We start from the raw sequence: 16,987 nt of genomic DNA, 5'->3' as shown, positions 1-16,987 counted from the left end.
TGTGTTTCATATCATATTTAATTTTATTGTAAATATACATTACAGTGAGTGGACACGTTTCGCCATGACAAGTTGAGATGGTGATGTCATCACGTCTCCTCAGGCATCCAGACCAAGTCCCAACAACGAGTACACGAGTCAGAACTCGGTGTACTCGGTGTTGGAAAAGGCCTAAATACATCAATGTACAGTATGAATATATTAAAATACAAAACACAAAGAAGAACAATCAAAGAATACATTTAATTGTTAAAATGAACTACAATACTCTCAATGAGTTCCTGTTTTTATCGTGATCTTTTCTTACTGATCTTTCTTTTTTTACTGATCTTAGTCCTACACACTTTTCATGAGGACAGATGAGTGATATAAATGAGGTTTGTCAAAAGCAATGACAACGACAAAGCAACAACCAGAAAATACCATGTCCTCACCCACCTGAACGTCTTTTGAGTGGACACACAGACCTGCCGGTAAACGCCGACCTGCTGGTGGACACACAGACCTGCTGGTGGACACACCAACATGCTGGTGGACACACCGACCTGCCGGTAAACGCCGACCTGCCGGTAAACGCCGACCTGCTGGTGGACATACCAGTTGTGATGGGGGCTCCTGAGCTAAAGGTGGACAGTTTCAGAGAATTCTTGGCATGAGACAGAGGGACCAGGTGTGAGACAGAGGGACCGGACGTGAGACAGAGGGTCCAGGTGTGAGACAGAGAGAGCGGATCTCTCTGAACACTTTGAGTGATGTGAGTTCACATGAAGAGATGGCGGTTTAGCCCTACTTCACCTATGACAACAGATTTAAAAACTGACGGAATCATTGTAAAAGAGACTGTAGTCAGTGCATCAATCTATAATACACAACAGTAAGACATTATTACTATTATTATTATTATAACAGTGGGTCTGGTTTCATGAACCAAAATATCATCCACAAAAAAAACCTTACTATAAAAAACGTGTTGCATTCTTCAGTGTCACCCATCAAATAATTTATATAATTCAGTGTTTCTTATTGTGACAAACATTTGTTTCATTGTGTTGTTTACATTTCAAGTGCATTTGTGTAAATTTTTTTCATTAAAGAACTAAAGAATCTAAGTTAACAGTCCAACAATTTTGGAAATGCTCCATTACAGGTCCAAGATATGTTTAGCCTAGCTTAGCACAAAGACTGGAAGCCAGGAAAACCGTTAGCCTAGCCTAGCACAAAGACTGGAACCCAGGAAATCTATTAGCATAGCTTAGCAAAAAGACTGGAAGCCAGGAAAACTGTTAGCCTAGCTTAGCACAGAGACTGGAAGCCAGGAAATCTGTTAGCCTAGCTTAGCACAAAGACCGGACGCCAGGAACTCTGTTAGCCTAGCTTAGCACAAAAAATGGAAGCCAGGCTGTTCCGGTCCATGTCCCAGGTTAGAGTCAGGATGCTGCATGTTGTTCACTGAACAGGTGTACAAATAGAAATATAAAAACAAGACATTGTTGCTTTAGCAGCAATTAGTGCTGGAGTGGATGAGTTAACATTCCTGGAATGTTAACTGGTGACGTGTCAGTCAGTCACACTGAGAAAACTGTTTCCTGCTTCTGGTCTTTGTGCCTCTCTGCTCATGAAACTCTCAGCCTGGAGTCACATTTATAAAGCTTGTATTTATGTGTAAAGGACCTGTATTATTCTTTGTTATTGTATAATGTGATCGAGTGTAACATTGTAAAGGACCTGTATTATTCTTTGTTACTGTATAATTTGTTACAGTGTAACAGTATAAAGGACCTGTATTATTCTTTATGTTACTGTATAATGTGATACAGTGTAAATTATAAAGGACCTGTATTATTCTTTGTTACTGTATAATGTGATACAGTGCAACATTATGAAGGACCTGTATTATTCTTTGTTACTGTATAATTTGTTACAGTGTACCATTATAAAGGACCTGTATTATTCTTTATGTTACTGTATAATGTGATAGAGTGTAACATTATAAAGGACCTGTATTATTCTTTGTGTTACTGTATTATGTGATACAGTGTAACATTATAAAGGACCTGTATTATTCTTTATGTTACTGTATAATGTGATAGTGTAACATTATAAAGGACCTGTATTATTCTTTATGTTACTGTATAATGTGATAGTGTAACATTATAAAGGGCCTGTATTATTCTTTATGTTACTGTATAATGTGATAGTGTAACATTATAAAGGACCTGTATTATTCTTTGTTACTGTATAATGTGATAAAGTGTAACATTATGAAGGACCTGTATTATTCTTTATGTTACTATATAATGTGATAGAGTGTAACATTATAAATAACCTGTATTATTCTTTTTGTTACTGTATAATGTGATAGAGTGTGACATTATAAAGGACCTGGTGGCCGTTGTTCCAGGCGTACAGTGCTCTGTCTCGGGGGTTGTAGTCGAGCATGGACAGGTGGCTGTATTTATTGGTCAGTGGGATGTCGATGTACTCATAGGTGGAGGAGTTGGTGGAGTAGGCGTAGTACACTTTTGTTCCACCCGAGTAGCCGTTAGTAACGTACAGGGTTCCACAGATCATGAATGCCTCGCCGGCGCTGCGTTTGGGGTGGTTGGTGGTCCAGCTGCGAATAATCTGCAGAGTGTTTGGGTTTAACTGGCTGAGGACAATGTTTCCAGCATTCTGATTGGTGGCGTAGACGGCCCAGAGCCCCCCCTCGTCCACCATAAGGTCGATGTCCGAGTGCCCCCCCCAGGAGTAATGGTACATGTTGTTGTAACCGGCAAAGTCCAGCTGTCGGGAGCGGCTGATAATCGACGTGCTGAAGTCAAACTTGATGATGGTGTGACTCTGGAACTTGTTGAAGTAAATGGACCCATTATAAACCACCTGACCAGTGCCGGACCAGGGGTGAGGCAGGCGGTGAGAGGTGAAGTTATCTGTCGTCATGAAGTCAAACATCGACTGGTACTCCCTAACAAAGCGGTTGTTATGGTAACCATCCATGTACCACACCTGTGAGGGGGAAAAAAAATAAATGTTGAAAGATGTTTTCCTGTGTCAATGTGATGACACAAACTGTGTTTTATAAACTATATCATGTTTTTTTTAATCCTGCAGTTTGATCACCATAGTAACTGAAACCCGTTCTCTTCACAAGTCATCACACAATGTATGTAATAATTACATAATTATTACAGCACCCTTTTTCCGTGTACCAATGCAAAACTGCCTTACTGTCTATACATTTCACTGAGAATAACTTCAACACAAGGCTAACACAAGAAGTTCATGTCCATCCAACACGGTGACCTCTGGGAGCACATGTCGGTCAATAATCTTGTAACTGTTGTCATCTTTTGTATTGTTGTTGCTGTTGTTGTTTCTACTGCTAATGTTTCTGTTGTTATTATTGTTACTGTTGTTACTATTATTATTAGTGCCACTGTTATTGTTGTTGTTACTTTTGTTGCTGTTGTTACTGTTATTTATGTTGTTACTGTTTTTCGTGTTTTTGTGACTGTCATTACAGTTGTTACTGTTGTTACTGCTGTTACTGCTGTTAGTGTGATTGTTGTTGTTGTTGTTACTGTTGTTACTGTTATTAGTGTCATTAGGGCCACAAGGAAATTGCACAGAGCACTGGTCCCATACAGCATAGCCCCAAGCACTATTGTTATGCTGTGGATTTTTTCTTCTTCCTCTTCCGGACACAATTTCGTCCCACTATACAAATTATGTACAATTTGAAAACTGCGCTCCAGGCCGCAAATTCCACTCTACAGAAATAATTTATACATAGAAACATAGGGAACATTTGTCTTATCACTCACAATGGTAAAGCTGTCAGAGTTATAGTTTGGGCGTAGGATGCACAGATGCGCCACCAACACGCACCATAAGCCTCATTGGCTCCCATATTAAAAATGCAGGAAGATTTCTGAAAAAGGGAGATGTAACAGTTTTTTTAGATCGCTCTAACAAAGCTATTTTTTCATTTTGCTTAAAAAAACAACATATGTAGACGTTCAGGAAGAACTCAGGATGCTCAAAGTGAAGTCGGATCCAAGATAGGTATTATGGTTTTGGCAAAAAATGCTTTCTGTTTGAGGTCAGAAATTCCAGTCTGTCCACCTCTGGCTGCTGTCACTAGCCCGGAACATTGGCAGTTGGTAGAAGTTAATTCTGTTGATTGCTCTGCTCTGATTGCCTTTGATCCTTTGATATGATAACAGTTACAGATACACGCACACACACTTGCGCGTAAGCTCACACACTCCTCCAGATACACATGCTTCAAACACACACACACACACATACACACACACACACACACACTCACACACACACAGGTAACTTTATGTGATTTTAATTACACACACACACACACACACACACACACACACACAAATGCGCACGTAAGCACGCACCCTCCTCCAGATACGCATGTTTCTCACACACACACACACACACACACACACACACACACACATTTTGAGGTTAAAGGGCATAGGTTGCTGTATAAATAAATACTTGAAAAGGAATGCTTGTTGTAGGTGTGCTCCTTGTATATAATATAGTATCATAACATTACTAGTATTAATTGTTTGAAATCTCTGACAAATCTCATCATAGTGTACACACACCGGCAGTAGCCCCCATGGCCCTTTCAGAATTTCCCCAGAGGAAATTTTCTAGTTGTTGCTGTTACTGTTATTTAGGTCATTGCTATTTTGGTTACTGTTCTTACAGTTATTAGTGCCATTGTTATTATTTTTGTTACTGTTATTTCTGTCATTGCTATTGTTGTTATTGTTGTTACTGTTATTAGAATCATTGCTATTGTTGTTGTTACTGTTATTAGTGTCATTAATATTGTTGTTGTTACATTGCTGTTGTTGCTATTGTTATTCCTCATGTTTCTGGTATTATTGTCGTAACAGGTTTTGTTACAGTTGTTGTTGTTGTTTTTGTTGTTGATGACACTCACTCTGTTGTCTCCAACCGGGGCAAGCGGGTCGGTCATCCATGATCCAAACCTCGATCCAGACGTCTTGATTGTGATTGGCTCAGAGATACCCGTCAACTTCCCACAGGCTTGAAAAAAACATGGCGGTCAAAATAAAAGAAACAAATAAAGGTCAGTGGTGGACGAATTACAAGAACATCTGCACAAACTGCAGCTGGGATTTTTTTAATAGTGGAAATAGTTTTTTTAATGTATTTTTATGAAGTAAATGTTGATTGCACAATGTAGTGGCAATGTAATGATGACATGACCAGCATTTAGTTTGTTTCTCTGTTGTACTTACCTAACCTCTGCATGCAGGCCCTCAGCCGGTCTTCCAGGTTCATCACTCGGCCGTGAAGCTCCTGGTAGTCCAGACCTCCTAGTTGTTCCTGCAGTGATCCCAACAGCTCTGTCACATTTGCTGCCTCTTCCTTAAACTGTCGAACCAGCAGAGCATCCGCCTTGTAGGCCTCCAGGACCGGGATCAGAGGACGTAACTCTTCCATCTTTGCTTTGATAGACTGATAGACAAGAGACAGCGGAGATCAGTAACATATTGTTGTTTGGATAATAAACTTTATCAAGATAGTTGATAACACAGTGCTGACACATAGAGACGGACAATCACACTCTCATTCACTCCTACGGGTAATTAGGAGTGACCAATTAAACCTAAGCTGCATGTTTTTGGACTGTGGGTGGAAGCCGGGGGACCAGAGAGAACCCACGCTGACACGGAGAGATCATGCAAACTCCACAAAAAAGAGGATCTGTTTCTTATTATTATAAATTATGGAGCTAATTGTGGACAATGATCTGTGAGAATATATCTGCACTGTGTTAGCAGAGCAGCAGCTCCAGTCCTCCTTCTGCCTCTGCATCAATGCCTTTACATACAGTAAGAAGTGTAGGTCATCAGTGACTCTAGTTACTACACAAAATGAATATATAGTGCAAGTGAAAAGCATGTGTATTTATTTTAAAATATTAGTTTAGATACCTATGTTTGAAAATGATTCATAGCACATGGTTGGCACCAGATTAATCCAGGTTTTTAGTATATTTTTTATTGCTACATGGCAAACAAGGTACCAGTAGGTGCAGTAGATTCTCAGAAAACCAACAAGACCCAGCATTCATGATATGCAGCTCTTAAGGCTTTGTAATTGGGCAATTAGTTGAAAGGAATGTGTTAAAAAATATAGCAGTGTCTGCTGTTGACTTCACAAACACAAAACTATTTTGTACAAACTTTTTTGTTTCTACGATTTAGCAATCCTGTGAATCACTACTAATCAACTAATATTTAGTTGTATGACCACAGTTTTTTATAACTGCTTCACATCTGTGTGGCATGGAGTCAACCAGCTTGTGGCACCTTTCAGCTGTTATTCCACTCCAAGATTCTCTAACAACATTTCACAATTCATTTACATTTCTTGGTTTTGCTTCAGAAACAGCATTTTTGATGTCACCCCACAAGTTCTCAATCGGATTAAGGTCCGGGGATTGGGCTGGCCACTCCATAACATCAATGTTGTTGGTTTGGAACCAAGATTTTGCTGGCTTACTAGTGTGTTTGGGTCATTGTCTTGTTGAAACACCCATTTCAAGGGCATGTCCTCTTCAGCATAAGGCAACATGACCTCAAGTATTCAAGTATTTTGACAAATGCAAACTGATCCATGATACCTGGTATGAGATAAATAGGCCCAACACCATAGAAGAGAAACATGCCCATATCATGATGCTTCACTGTCTTCACTGTGTACTGTGGCTTGAATTCAGAGTTTGGGGGTCGTCTCACAAACTGTCTGCGGCCCTTGGACCCAAAAAGAACAATTTTACTCTCCACAAAATGTACTTCCATTTCTCGTTAGGCCAGTTGATGTGTTCTTTGTCAAATTGTAACCTCTTCTGCACATGCCTTTTTTTTAACAGAGGGACTTTGCGGGGGATTCTTGTAAATAGATTAGCTTCACACAGACGTCTTCTAACTGTCACAGCACTTCCAGGTAACTCCAGACTGTCTTTGATCATCCTGGAGCTGATCATTGGCTGAGCCTTTGCCATTCTGGTTATTCTTCCATCCATTTTGATGGTTGTCTTCCGGTTTTCTGCCATGTGTCTTTGGTTTTGCTCTCCATTTTAAAGCATTGGAGATCATTTTAGCTGAACAGCCTATAATTGTTTGCACCTCTTTATACGTTTTCCCCTCTCCAATCAACTTTTTAATTAAAGTACGCTGTTCTTCTGAACAATGTCTTGAACGACCCATTTTCCTCAGGCTTTCAAAGAGAAATGCATGTTCAACAAGTGCTGGCTTCATCCTTAAATAGAGGCCACCTGATTCACACCTGTTTTTTTTTTTCATAAAATTGATGACCTCACTGATTGAATGCCACACTGCTATATTTTTTAACACACCCCTTTCAACTAATTGCCCAATTGCATAGCCTTAAGAGCTGCATATCATGAATGCTGGGTCTTGTTGGTTTTCTGAGAATATACTGCACCTACTGGTACCTTGTTTGCCATGTAGCAATAAAAATCTACTAAAAACCTGGATTAATCTGGTTGGTTACATTGGACTGCTATTATATTGAACACAACTGTATGTGCAAAGTAATGATCCTATTTTGTCGTGTGTTAACATATACATATACTGCACCATTGACTTTAAACCAGGTATTTGTTGGTCAATGGTCACTTTCTGTTGTATAACCCTAACCCTACTACTGACACAAGGTATGAGAATGAGAAGAGAGTCAGTCTGAAACAGCTTTTAATGTCTCACATTTAAAAACAACACTTCATAGGTATAGAAAGCTTTTCTGAGTTGTTGATTGGTTAGTTCGTGACATAATGTTATGAAGGCTGGGAGGGTGAGATATATAGTTTATAGTTTGAAGTAAGATGTCAACAGCGATTGGAAGTTCTCCCTCCTTTCACAGCCACAGTTTTCCCCATGGTTCTTTGAATTCCATGCTGTAACCATAACTTCTCCCTCACCAATAACCATTGTTGTTCTCTACCGCCCACCTCGTCCTCTGGAAGAATTTCTGGAGGAGCGTGACGTCCTTCATTCAAACTTCCCAGAAGATGGCCCACCACTTGTTCTTTTCGACGAGGGAAGGGCTCTCCCACCACTGACCTCCGCATCACTGTCCAGAACACAGTGGTTGTCTCCACCGAGACCGTGAAAAACCTTGGTGTGACTCTCGACAACCAACTGTCCCTCACCTCACTTTACCGCTACCACCAGATCCTGCAGATTCTTGCTGCATAACATCAGGAGAATGTTTTTCCCATTTCTCACCCAGAAGGCAGCTCAGGTCCTGGTCAAGGCACTGGTCATCTCACTCCTGGACTACTGCAACTCCCTCATGGCAGGTCTGCCTGCCAAAGCCATCCGACCTCTGCAACTCATCCAGAATGTAGCTGCTCGGCTTACCAAATATTCACACACAGCACCCCTCCTCCGCTCCCTCCATTGGTTACCGGTGGCTGCACGGATTTGTTTCAAGACGCTACACTACAATCCTGCCCATCCTCTCCGCTCTGCATCAGCCAAACAGTTGGCGACTACCACCCTGCAAGTCTGAAGACCTACCTCTCCCAACAATACCTTGGTTAAGTCATGGTCACCTACTATATATTAAAAAAAAAAAACTCTACTCTTCTATTCTTCTCTTGTTTAGCATATATCATTGCTGGAGCTGTTGCAGTTGGCTCTTAAAGTTATGTACTTACTTGATTCCTGTTATCTAAGGCTAGTACCATCAGGTTGAAGGCACTTAAAGTAAGTCGCTTTGGACAGAAGCGTCAGCTAAATGACATGTAATGTAATTTTGGGATGTGGGTGGTACCTTGTACTGTCGGGCGATGTTGCTCTCGTGTCCGTCTTCCACCAGTTTGAATTTATTTTCCAGACCTTTCACCTCCACTTCCATTTTCTCCACAAACTGCAGGTCTCTCTGAGTCCGCTGGTCAAGAACCTCGATGGACTGACTCATATTTTGAACCTGGACAACACAAACACATCATCAAGCTGCTGTACTTCATAATTAACGTCACTGTCAGGTTACTGATATTACAATAATCAAAGGATCAGCAGTCTTTTGTTAGTATTATTATTACCGATGATACAGTAACCAGTGGTGATATTGTTAGTATTACAATTTTTAGTAGTAGTAAAAGTAGTAGTAGTAGTGGTACTAGTAGTATTAGTAGTAATAGTAGTATAATAGCAGTATTAGTACCTTCTCCAGCAACAGTAGCAGTAGTATTAATAGTAGCAATAGTAATAGTAGTAGCAGTAGTAGCAGTATTATTAGTATTAATAAGAGTATCAGTACCTTCTCCAGCAGCTGGCGCAGCTGTTTGGTCCGGGCGTCTCTGGAGCAGACCGTCTGCTGGGGAGCGACCACCGTACAAACACATCGGCCTTCAGTGTCCTGAGCTGAGCTGTAGACCTGCCAGCCCTCCTCAGGGGCAGAAGGACCCACCTGTACAACAGGAAGTTGTTGTTGCTGCTTCAATGCACATCACACAGCTGATCTTATGTCAGCCGTCTGTGTCTCAGCTGCTCTAACTAACCTCAAGTGTTTATTTACCCAATATAAACATATGAAAGATATATTAATGTAACACAGCAGCCCAGGTCTATCAGCCTTTATTCTCTTCTGTCTAGCTGTAAACAAACAGACAGGAACTTGTTTATTCACTGTTTGTTCATTGAAAATGAGGCGAAAATGTCAAAATTGACCTTAAAGAGACTTTCTGACACTTCAAACAGCTTTATCACGTTTATTTCTATAAGAGAACTTAAGCTTCCTGTAGATACTATAGTTTATAGAGAACTACAACATGTACATATACATTCAGACAGACAGACAGACAGACAGACAGACAGACAGGCAGGCAGGTAGGCAGACAGACAGGTAGGCAGACAGAAAGACAGACAGACAGGCAGACAGACAGGCAGATGAGGTCTGAATGATAAAGTAACCAAATGTGTTAAAAATGTGTTAAAATCACCAAATGTGTTAAAGATGTGTGAAAATCAAACCATGATTAATATGTGTTAGGATTCTGGTTATGATGCTGTGAAATGACACAAAAAATATATTTCTAAAATATTATTATAGCTGCACAATTATGATGTTTGTTTCACTTTTATATCACTTTTAATGACAACACCAGTATTTCATCAAACCTTTCCTGATGCATTTGAATGAAAACATTATTTATGTTTATTTATATGTTCTTTGTCTTGTGAAGAGCAGAAACGTCCAAATCCTGTTTACTAACCTGCTTCATCTAAACTAATGGGCTGGTACTTGAGGGAATATAGTGTTTTCAACATAACACAAGAAATGTACATTTTTCATGTATTTCTCGTATATCTTTGGCTGAGCATGTTGTTAGAGGAGCAGTGTTTCTGAAGAACAATTGTTAATGTCCGATGGTCAAACACCATCAGTAACAACCATCACAGCTGGTAGAATGGATAACATGTCCAACTGTTAAAGTTACATGATCTAAACATTTATTTAGCCTTGATGGCATGACCCTGGTCTCCAGGACCACTGTCCCAAACCTCTGGGTTAACTTTGATCAGGATCACAACTCTGTAACCTGTTATCTTCCTAGAGCAACGCCTGGTTACTGTGGGTCCTCAAGTCTTCGAGAGTAGAACCAGAGCCTCAGGTTATCAAGCTCCTCTGTGGAATCATCTCCCAGTCTCACCCTCTCTAAGAGTTTGATAAACCCTCTAGTTATGGCTGGCCAGGGCCTCCTTGGACCGGCCCCCGGTCATGGTGCTATGGACTTCCCATGATACACTGAGGTCCTCCTTTCCTTTCTCTCTTCATGTTTTAGACATTTGTGTATTTTCCCATGTTCCAGACTACTGACACTTTCCTGTGTTCTCACATTTCACAGTGCTGAGGTCCTATTGTCCACTGTGAGGGTCAAAGGTCAGAGGGTGTCGTAGCCTGTAGCCTGTACCCTAACCGAAGGGTTGGTGGTTTCGATCCCTGACCGTCGCAGCCTACATGTCGAAGTATCCTTGAGCAAGATACTGAACCCCAAATTTCTCCCGATGCTGCGTTCATCGGTGTGAGAATGAATTCCCAATGGTGGCAGGTGGCACAGTTTAGGGTAACCACTGCCACCAGTATGAATGTGTGTGTGAAAGGGTGAATGAGCGCAGTCTGCAGTGTAAAGCGCTTTGAGTGGTCACAAAGCAACTAGAAAAGCGCTATATAAGTGCAGGTCCATTACCATTACCATTTACAAAATGTACTGACCTAACTTAAAATTCTGCAATGGTAGAAAGACAACATATCAAATTGTGGCGTAATAATAAGAGACCCATTAATCTTGAGACATAAGTTTAAATTTCCATTTCACTCTCATGTAGTTTCAGAATTTACAGCCGTCTATAATGCCTAACTGTTTCTAAACTTCTCATTTTTCATCCTAATCTGCTGTAATCCGTTCGATAATCCGGATTATTAAAACAGTTATTAACAGTTTTGAATTCAATGGAATTAGAACATGTAATCCAGCACTGTGTGCCTCAGAGGGTCAGAGAGTCCAATGTGCTAATTGATCTCATTAAACTGATCAACAGGCTGAAATCTGATCCAGTCATCAATAATCTGTTTGTCACACGGAGGGATGGTATGTGATGGAGAAGTGCATGCTGGGATTTTACACTGACTGGAGTGTGTGTAACGAGACACATCAAACATTATATTAACTGTTTTCATCAAATTTATATTATTGCGGTCCAAGGCTCTTCTCTGACATTTATATACTGATCGATCTGATCAGAAGTTTGTCTCACAATAATTATTTTCATTATTTTATAAATCAAACATTATAAACGAACATCAATGAACAAGCTTTTCTACAGAATGTTGTGTTCTGATTGAAAATATGACTGAATATGATGATGAATATGATGAATATCATGGAATAGAACAGAAGCTCTTCAACAGAAGACAGCAGAATATAAATAGAAACATTATTCACCACAGTGAAGAGCGATCCGAACAGCAGCAGCACGAACACGTTGACCAGATTCTCTTCAGACTCCATCAGACGCTGCTGGTGAACCTCTTTATCTACCGCTGATCTGTCCGTTCTCCTCCAGGTTCTCCTTCTGTTCACCGCGTTCTCTTTCTGTTAATCAGGTTATCTGTTTATCTGATGTGTAGCTGTCTCTCTGCTCCTCTCTCCTCTCACTGCTCTTCCTCCTCCCTCCCTCCTCTCTCGGGTTTCTCTGCTCTTCCTCCTTCCTCCCTCCTCTCTCGGGTTTCTCTGCTCTTCCTCCTTCCTCCCTCCTCTCTCTGGTTTCTCTGCTCTTCCTCCTCCCTCCCTCCTCTCTCTGGTTTCTCTGCCCTTCCTCCTCCCTCCCTCCTCTCTCGGGTTTCTCTGCTCTTCCTCCTCCCTCCCTCCTCTCTCTGGTTTCTCTGCCCTTCCTCCTCCTTCCCTCCTCTCTCTGGTTTCTCTGCCCTTCCTCCTCCCTCCTCTCACTGCCCTTCCTCCTCCCTCTCCCCCTCCCTCTTCTCTCTGCTCTTCCTCCTTCCTCCCTCCTCTCTCTGGTTTCTCTGCCCTTCCTCCCCCCTCCCTCCTCTCTCTTTCTGTTCATCTTCTCTGGTGTGATATGATGGGTGTGTGTGTGTGTGTGTGTGTGTGTGTGTGTGTGTGTGTGTGTGTGTGTGTGTGTGTGTGTGTGTGTTTATTAATTTGGCACATTTAAAGACACAAACATAAGGATCATCTCTGCATCTCTGACCATCTGAGAGCCACATGGAGCCGTTTTGTGTTTGTTAGGGTGGACAGGAGGTCTACGGCCTGATCTAAAGGTCTAACAGGTCCAGAAGTAAGTAAGTAAATTTGATTTATAAAGCGCTTTCCATGCTTAACATGGGTGTCAAACAACGATGATTTATCAAATATTACCCCTAAGTTATGTAAGTGGGGGTGGACGGCAGAGGAAAGGGGTCCAACACACTGTAGGATTGTGGGCACAACCTTCTTTGGAGCAAAAACCAGAACCTTTGTCTTCTCAGCATTGAGCTGCTAGAAGTTTTCTGCGAACCATTTCCTGATCGCATTAAAACAGTCTAAGAGTCTAGATAGCATAAAAACTTCATTGGGTTTAAATGAGAAACAGAGTTGGATGTCGTCTGCATATAAATGATAAGAAATGTTAAAACTGTTCATAATCTGTCCTAAGGGCAGTAAGTGCAGTGAGGACAACAGGGGCCCCAGAACTGAGCCCTGCGGGACCCCACAGGACAGTGGGGAAGAGTCGGAGACAAAATCACCAATAGAGACAGTAAAACTTCTGTCAGTAAGATAAGAAGAAAACCATCGTAATGCTGTACCTGATATGCCAACGCAGTCACGTAACCTCTTGGTCAAAATGTGATGGTCAACTGTGTTGAATGCAGAACTGAGGTCAAGAAGTACCAACACAGAAAAATCACCTGCATCAGAGGACATTAAAACATCATTAGAAACCCTCAGAAGAGCAGTTTCAGTCGAGTGCTGTTTCCGAAATCCTGACTGAAACTTATCATATATGTTGTGTCTCTCCAACACAGTGGTGAGTTGGTCGGCAACAACCTTTTCTAAAATCTTGAGAGCAGTATCTGAGTTGGTTTTCTTTAAAATTGGCTGGAAGGGAGGGAGGAATTCACAATAGCTGCACCAGCAGGACCAGTAACAGGTAAAACATTTAAAAATAAAGAGGAAGGTAAAACATCAAGGTACATTGCCATTACCTTGTCAACAAAAAAGGTAAGGAATTTGTTACAGTCCTCTATGGAGAAACATGGTAATGTTGAAACTGGTGGTGAAACAATGTTGTTGATTGTGTCAAATAAAATATTAGGATTTCTTTTGGAAGAGGCAATCAGGTTTGTGAAATAAGCAGACCGGGCTTCATTGACTTGTGCATTAAAAAAAGGTGCAGAGATCCTTGAGGTGCAAGCGATGTAGTGGCTTTCCACAGCCGATCTGTCCTACGGCACTCCCGTCGCAACCTGCGGACAGTGTCAGTCATCCAAATAACCCTTGTTCTTACTTTAAAAGGTGCCACAATGTCCAGCAACATGGTGCAGTGCTCATTAAAAGACTGTGTTAAAAACTCACACAGTGCAAATCACAGACACAGTGCTCTAAAAAGTGATTTACGGTACTCTCTGTTATGATGCGGGAACACATTGTTCTTTTAGGGCGCAGTGAGTCAGCATTTACATTTAGATTAAAGAAAATACATTTGTGATTGCAGATTAGTAGGTCCTCACATTGGGCATGATCAACATCTAAGCCCAGAGAAAATACAAGGTCCAGAGCATGACCACCCATGTGGGTGGCACCTGATACATGTTGTTTGAAGTTAAATGATTCTGTGATATAAAAAAAATTCAGCAGCTACACGGCTTGTCATCGTCACTGATGTGTAAGTTAAAATCTCCAATTATCAACAACACCTCAACAAAGAGGTGAGGAACTCAGTAAAATCAGATAAAAACTGGCCTGCTGGACCAGGAGGGCGATAGATTAAAACACAAAAAAAAGGCTTAAGCCGACCAACTTTAGTTAGTTGAAATTCAAATGTAGTGTAAGGATCAGTGTTCACCAACTGGCAAGAAAACCGATTATTCCAGACTACTGCTAAACCACCACCACGGCCTGACAGACGTGGAGTCCCAATATAAGAGCAATCCATGGGGCATAGTTCATTTAAATGTGTAAACTCCATGTTCCTTTACCAGGTCTGTCAGGAAAAGAAAAGCCATTTTTTTCCTGTGAACAAGTTATTCGATATTGAGCGTGCATTTATTAAGCACATTTTAAAGGACATCGGCATACCATCCTCAGCACAGGAAACTGTTTGGGTGCGTGCAATAGATAGATCACGTGCTGGCTAAGGCTATGTCGACGTTAGGGGATAAATAACAGAGGGTTTGGGCAGAGCCGTAGTGAACCCACCTCGCCACACGGGGGAGCTAGCTCTGTGTGTGGGTGAGGGAGAGGCTTGCCTGTGGTGACCTGTGCTGATCAGGTGAAGATGATTAGGACATGAGGTGTGCGATAGTCAGTGCGTGGGAGAGGTCCAAACAGAAGGATCCTGATCTAAAGGTCTAACAGGTTCAGACGGATCCTGATCTAAAGGGCTAACAGGTCCAGAAGGATCCTGATCTAAAGGGCTAACAGGTCCAGAAAGATCCAGATCTAAAGGGCTAACAGGCCTAGAAGGATCCAGATCTAAAGGGCTCACAGGTCCAGAAGGATCCTGATCAGCAGCTCCCTCCAGAGACCTGAGCCCAGACCTACAGAGGAAACTGGAATCACTTGTCACTGATCCAGTTCTGATCCAGTTCACTAATATTATTATTATTATTATTATTATTATTATTATTATTATTATTAATAATAAAATTAATATTAATATTAATAATGATGCTGCTGCTCTGCTCTCTCTTATAAACTGATATCTTCACTCATCTCTCTGACTTCATGCAGCCCTGTTTTAACCATTCCACTTCCCATTCCTACATTAAGTCTGGTCACCTCTCATCCTTTCAGCCTTTCAGATCTCAGGTTGTCCTGCTCTGTTTCACTTTGGGTTTCTGCCCATCATCCTCTCTCTGGCTGCAGTCACGCTGCGTTACCTTCTGCTGCGTCCTCAGCGAAGCTTCAGTCCCGTGCCAGACACCGCAGACCCACATGGACCCGTTTCTTAGTGACATATACTGTGAAATATGATAGAATAATATGTGATAAAAGCTGAACGCTCACAAGACACTTGACACTTTCTGGGACCTGAAATAAAAACTAATCTGCTGCTGCTTCAAACTGGGAACCAATTAGCTTCCTCTCTGTAATCGATCAGGTCAGAGGTCAGAGGTCACAGACACAACGCTGTTTCAGTAACACAAAGAGGAGAAGAAGAAGAAGAAGAAGAAGAAGAAGAAGAAGAAACAGATGGACGAGAAAAATGCCTCTAAATTAATCATCACTTTCCTCATTTGGTCGTCATGGAAACAACATCTCGATCTGCGTGTGTGTTCTGAACCTGCTGAGACACACAAACACACACACACACACACACACACACTCACACTCACACTCACACTCACACTCACACACACTCCGTCTGTTGGGCAGAAATCAAGATTTCAGTGAGAGAAGAAGAAACGAGGCGTTCAGGAACATTTTGTTCTTTTACAGGAAACTGAAACTGTAAAATGTTTGAGACTCGTGAAAATAATAAAGAACATATTTCAACAAGTAAACTTTGTTTTGATTAGACTTCAGATATCTAATAATTAATATTATCAACAAGAGTGTTTGTAGTTTAAACAAACGCAACAAAGACAAATGTTATTATTTTAAAAGTTTGTTCAACTTTAAAATTCCAATGATCTGCTGTTAGTTTTTTATAAAACCAGGCAGCACATTTTATTTACCATGGAGTAGAATTTTTTCTTGTTCTTTTTTAAATATAAAAATACAAATGTGATAATATTGTAATGTTCCATTTCAGACTGTGAACATGCTGACATCTGCTGGTGGAACCTGGTTATTACACCTAAAGTCAGTTAATTCATCTGCAGTAAGACAGACAGGCAGAGAGACAGGCAGGCAGGCAGGCAGACAGACAGACAGACAGACAGACAGACAGACAGACAGACTTCTCCCACTACAGAACTTATCACCGCAATAAAACTTTGGACTGTTATGACGCCACTGATCCATGCACCAGAGCTCCCACCACAAGTTCATCTACCAATCCACTGCAGCAGACAGATTCCCGTCTCGTGAACAACCACCACGTGAACACCTTCAACCTTCAACCTTCACCCAGTACCCACTTCCGTTTTTTTTAAAAGCCTCTGAAGATAGCCCTGCTTATCACAAGATCCCTCAACAATAAAAGCCTCATCTTAAATTACC

At 41.3% G+C, this 16,987-nt stretch overlaps 1 protein-coding gene across 6 annotated transcripts; it reads right to left on the bottom strand.

Moving 5' to 3' along the window:
- On the bottom strand, positions 1-12,233 carry LOC131974667 (noelin-like). Of its 6 annotated transcripts, none has more exons than XR_009394673.1 (7): positions 12,047-12,233; positions 9,361-9,510; positions 8,872-9,027; positions 5,304-5,523; positions 4,982-5,088; positions 2,217-3,006; positions 1-2,108 (listed from the first exon to the last, which is right to left on the bottom strand). XR_009394673.1 is itself a non-coding variant. In XM_059337074.1 (6 exons), the coding sequence occupies exons 1-6, from the start codon at positions 12,110-12,112 to the stop codon at positions 2,344-2,346; spliced, it is 1,362 nt and encodes a 453-aa protein (XP_059193057.1). In that variant the 5' UTR covers positions 12,113-12,233; the 3' UTR covers positions 1-2,343. The 6 variants fall into 6 exon arrangements, 1 of the variants encoding a protein (XP_059193057.1); XR_009394675.1 differs by having other exon boundaries at positions 1-2,054; XR_009394677.1 differs by having other exon boundaries at positions 1-1,671.
- Between the last annotated feature and the right edge of the window lie 4,754 nt (positions 12,234-16,987).

This window comes from Centropristis striata, chromosome 7, assembly GCF_030273125.1.
Source record: "Centropristis striata isolate RG_2023a ecotype Rhode Island chromosome 7, C.striata_1.0, whole genome shotgun sequence".
Classification (NCBI taxonomy): domain Eukaryota; kingdom Metazoa; phylum Chordata; class Actinopteri; order Perciformes; family Serranidae; genus Centropristis; species Centropristis striata.
The sequence above is the reverse complement of the archived record's forward strand: the minus strand, read 5'-3'. Positions and strand labels throughout refer to the sequence as shown.

Bases quoted from the DNA above. Each gene is read 5' to 3' on its own strand.
- LOC131974667 (XM_059337074.1), bottom strand. From the start codon at position 12,112: ATGGAGTCTGAAGAGAATCTGGTCAACGTGTTCGTGCTGCTGCTGTTC. The intron at 9,028-9,360 runs GTACTGATACTC...TGTGTTGTCCAG, and splicing joins TGCGCCAGCTGCTGGAGAAG to GTTCAAAATATGAGTCAGTC. The intron at 5,089-5,303 runs GTAAGTACAACA...GTTTTTTTCAAG, and splicing joins GGCCTGCATGCAGAGGTTAG to CCTGTGGGAAGTTGACGGGT.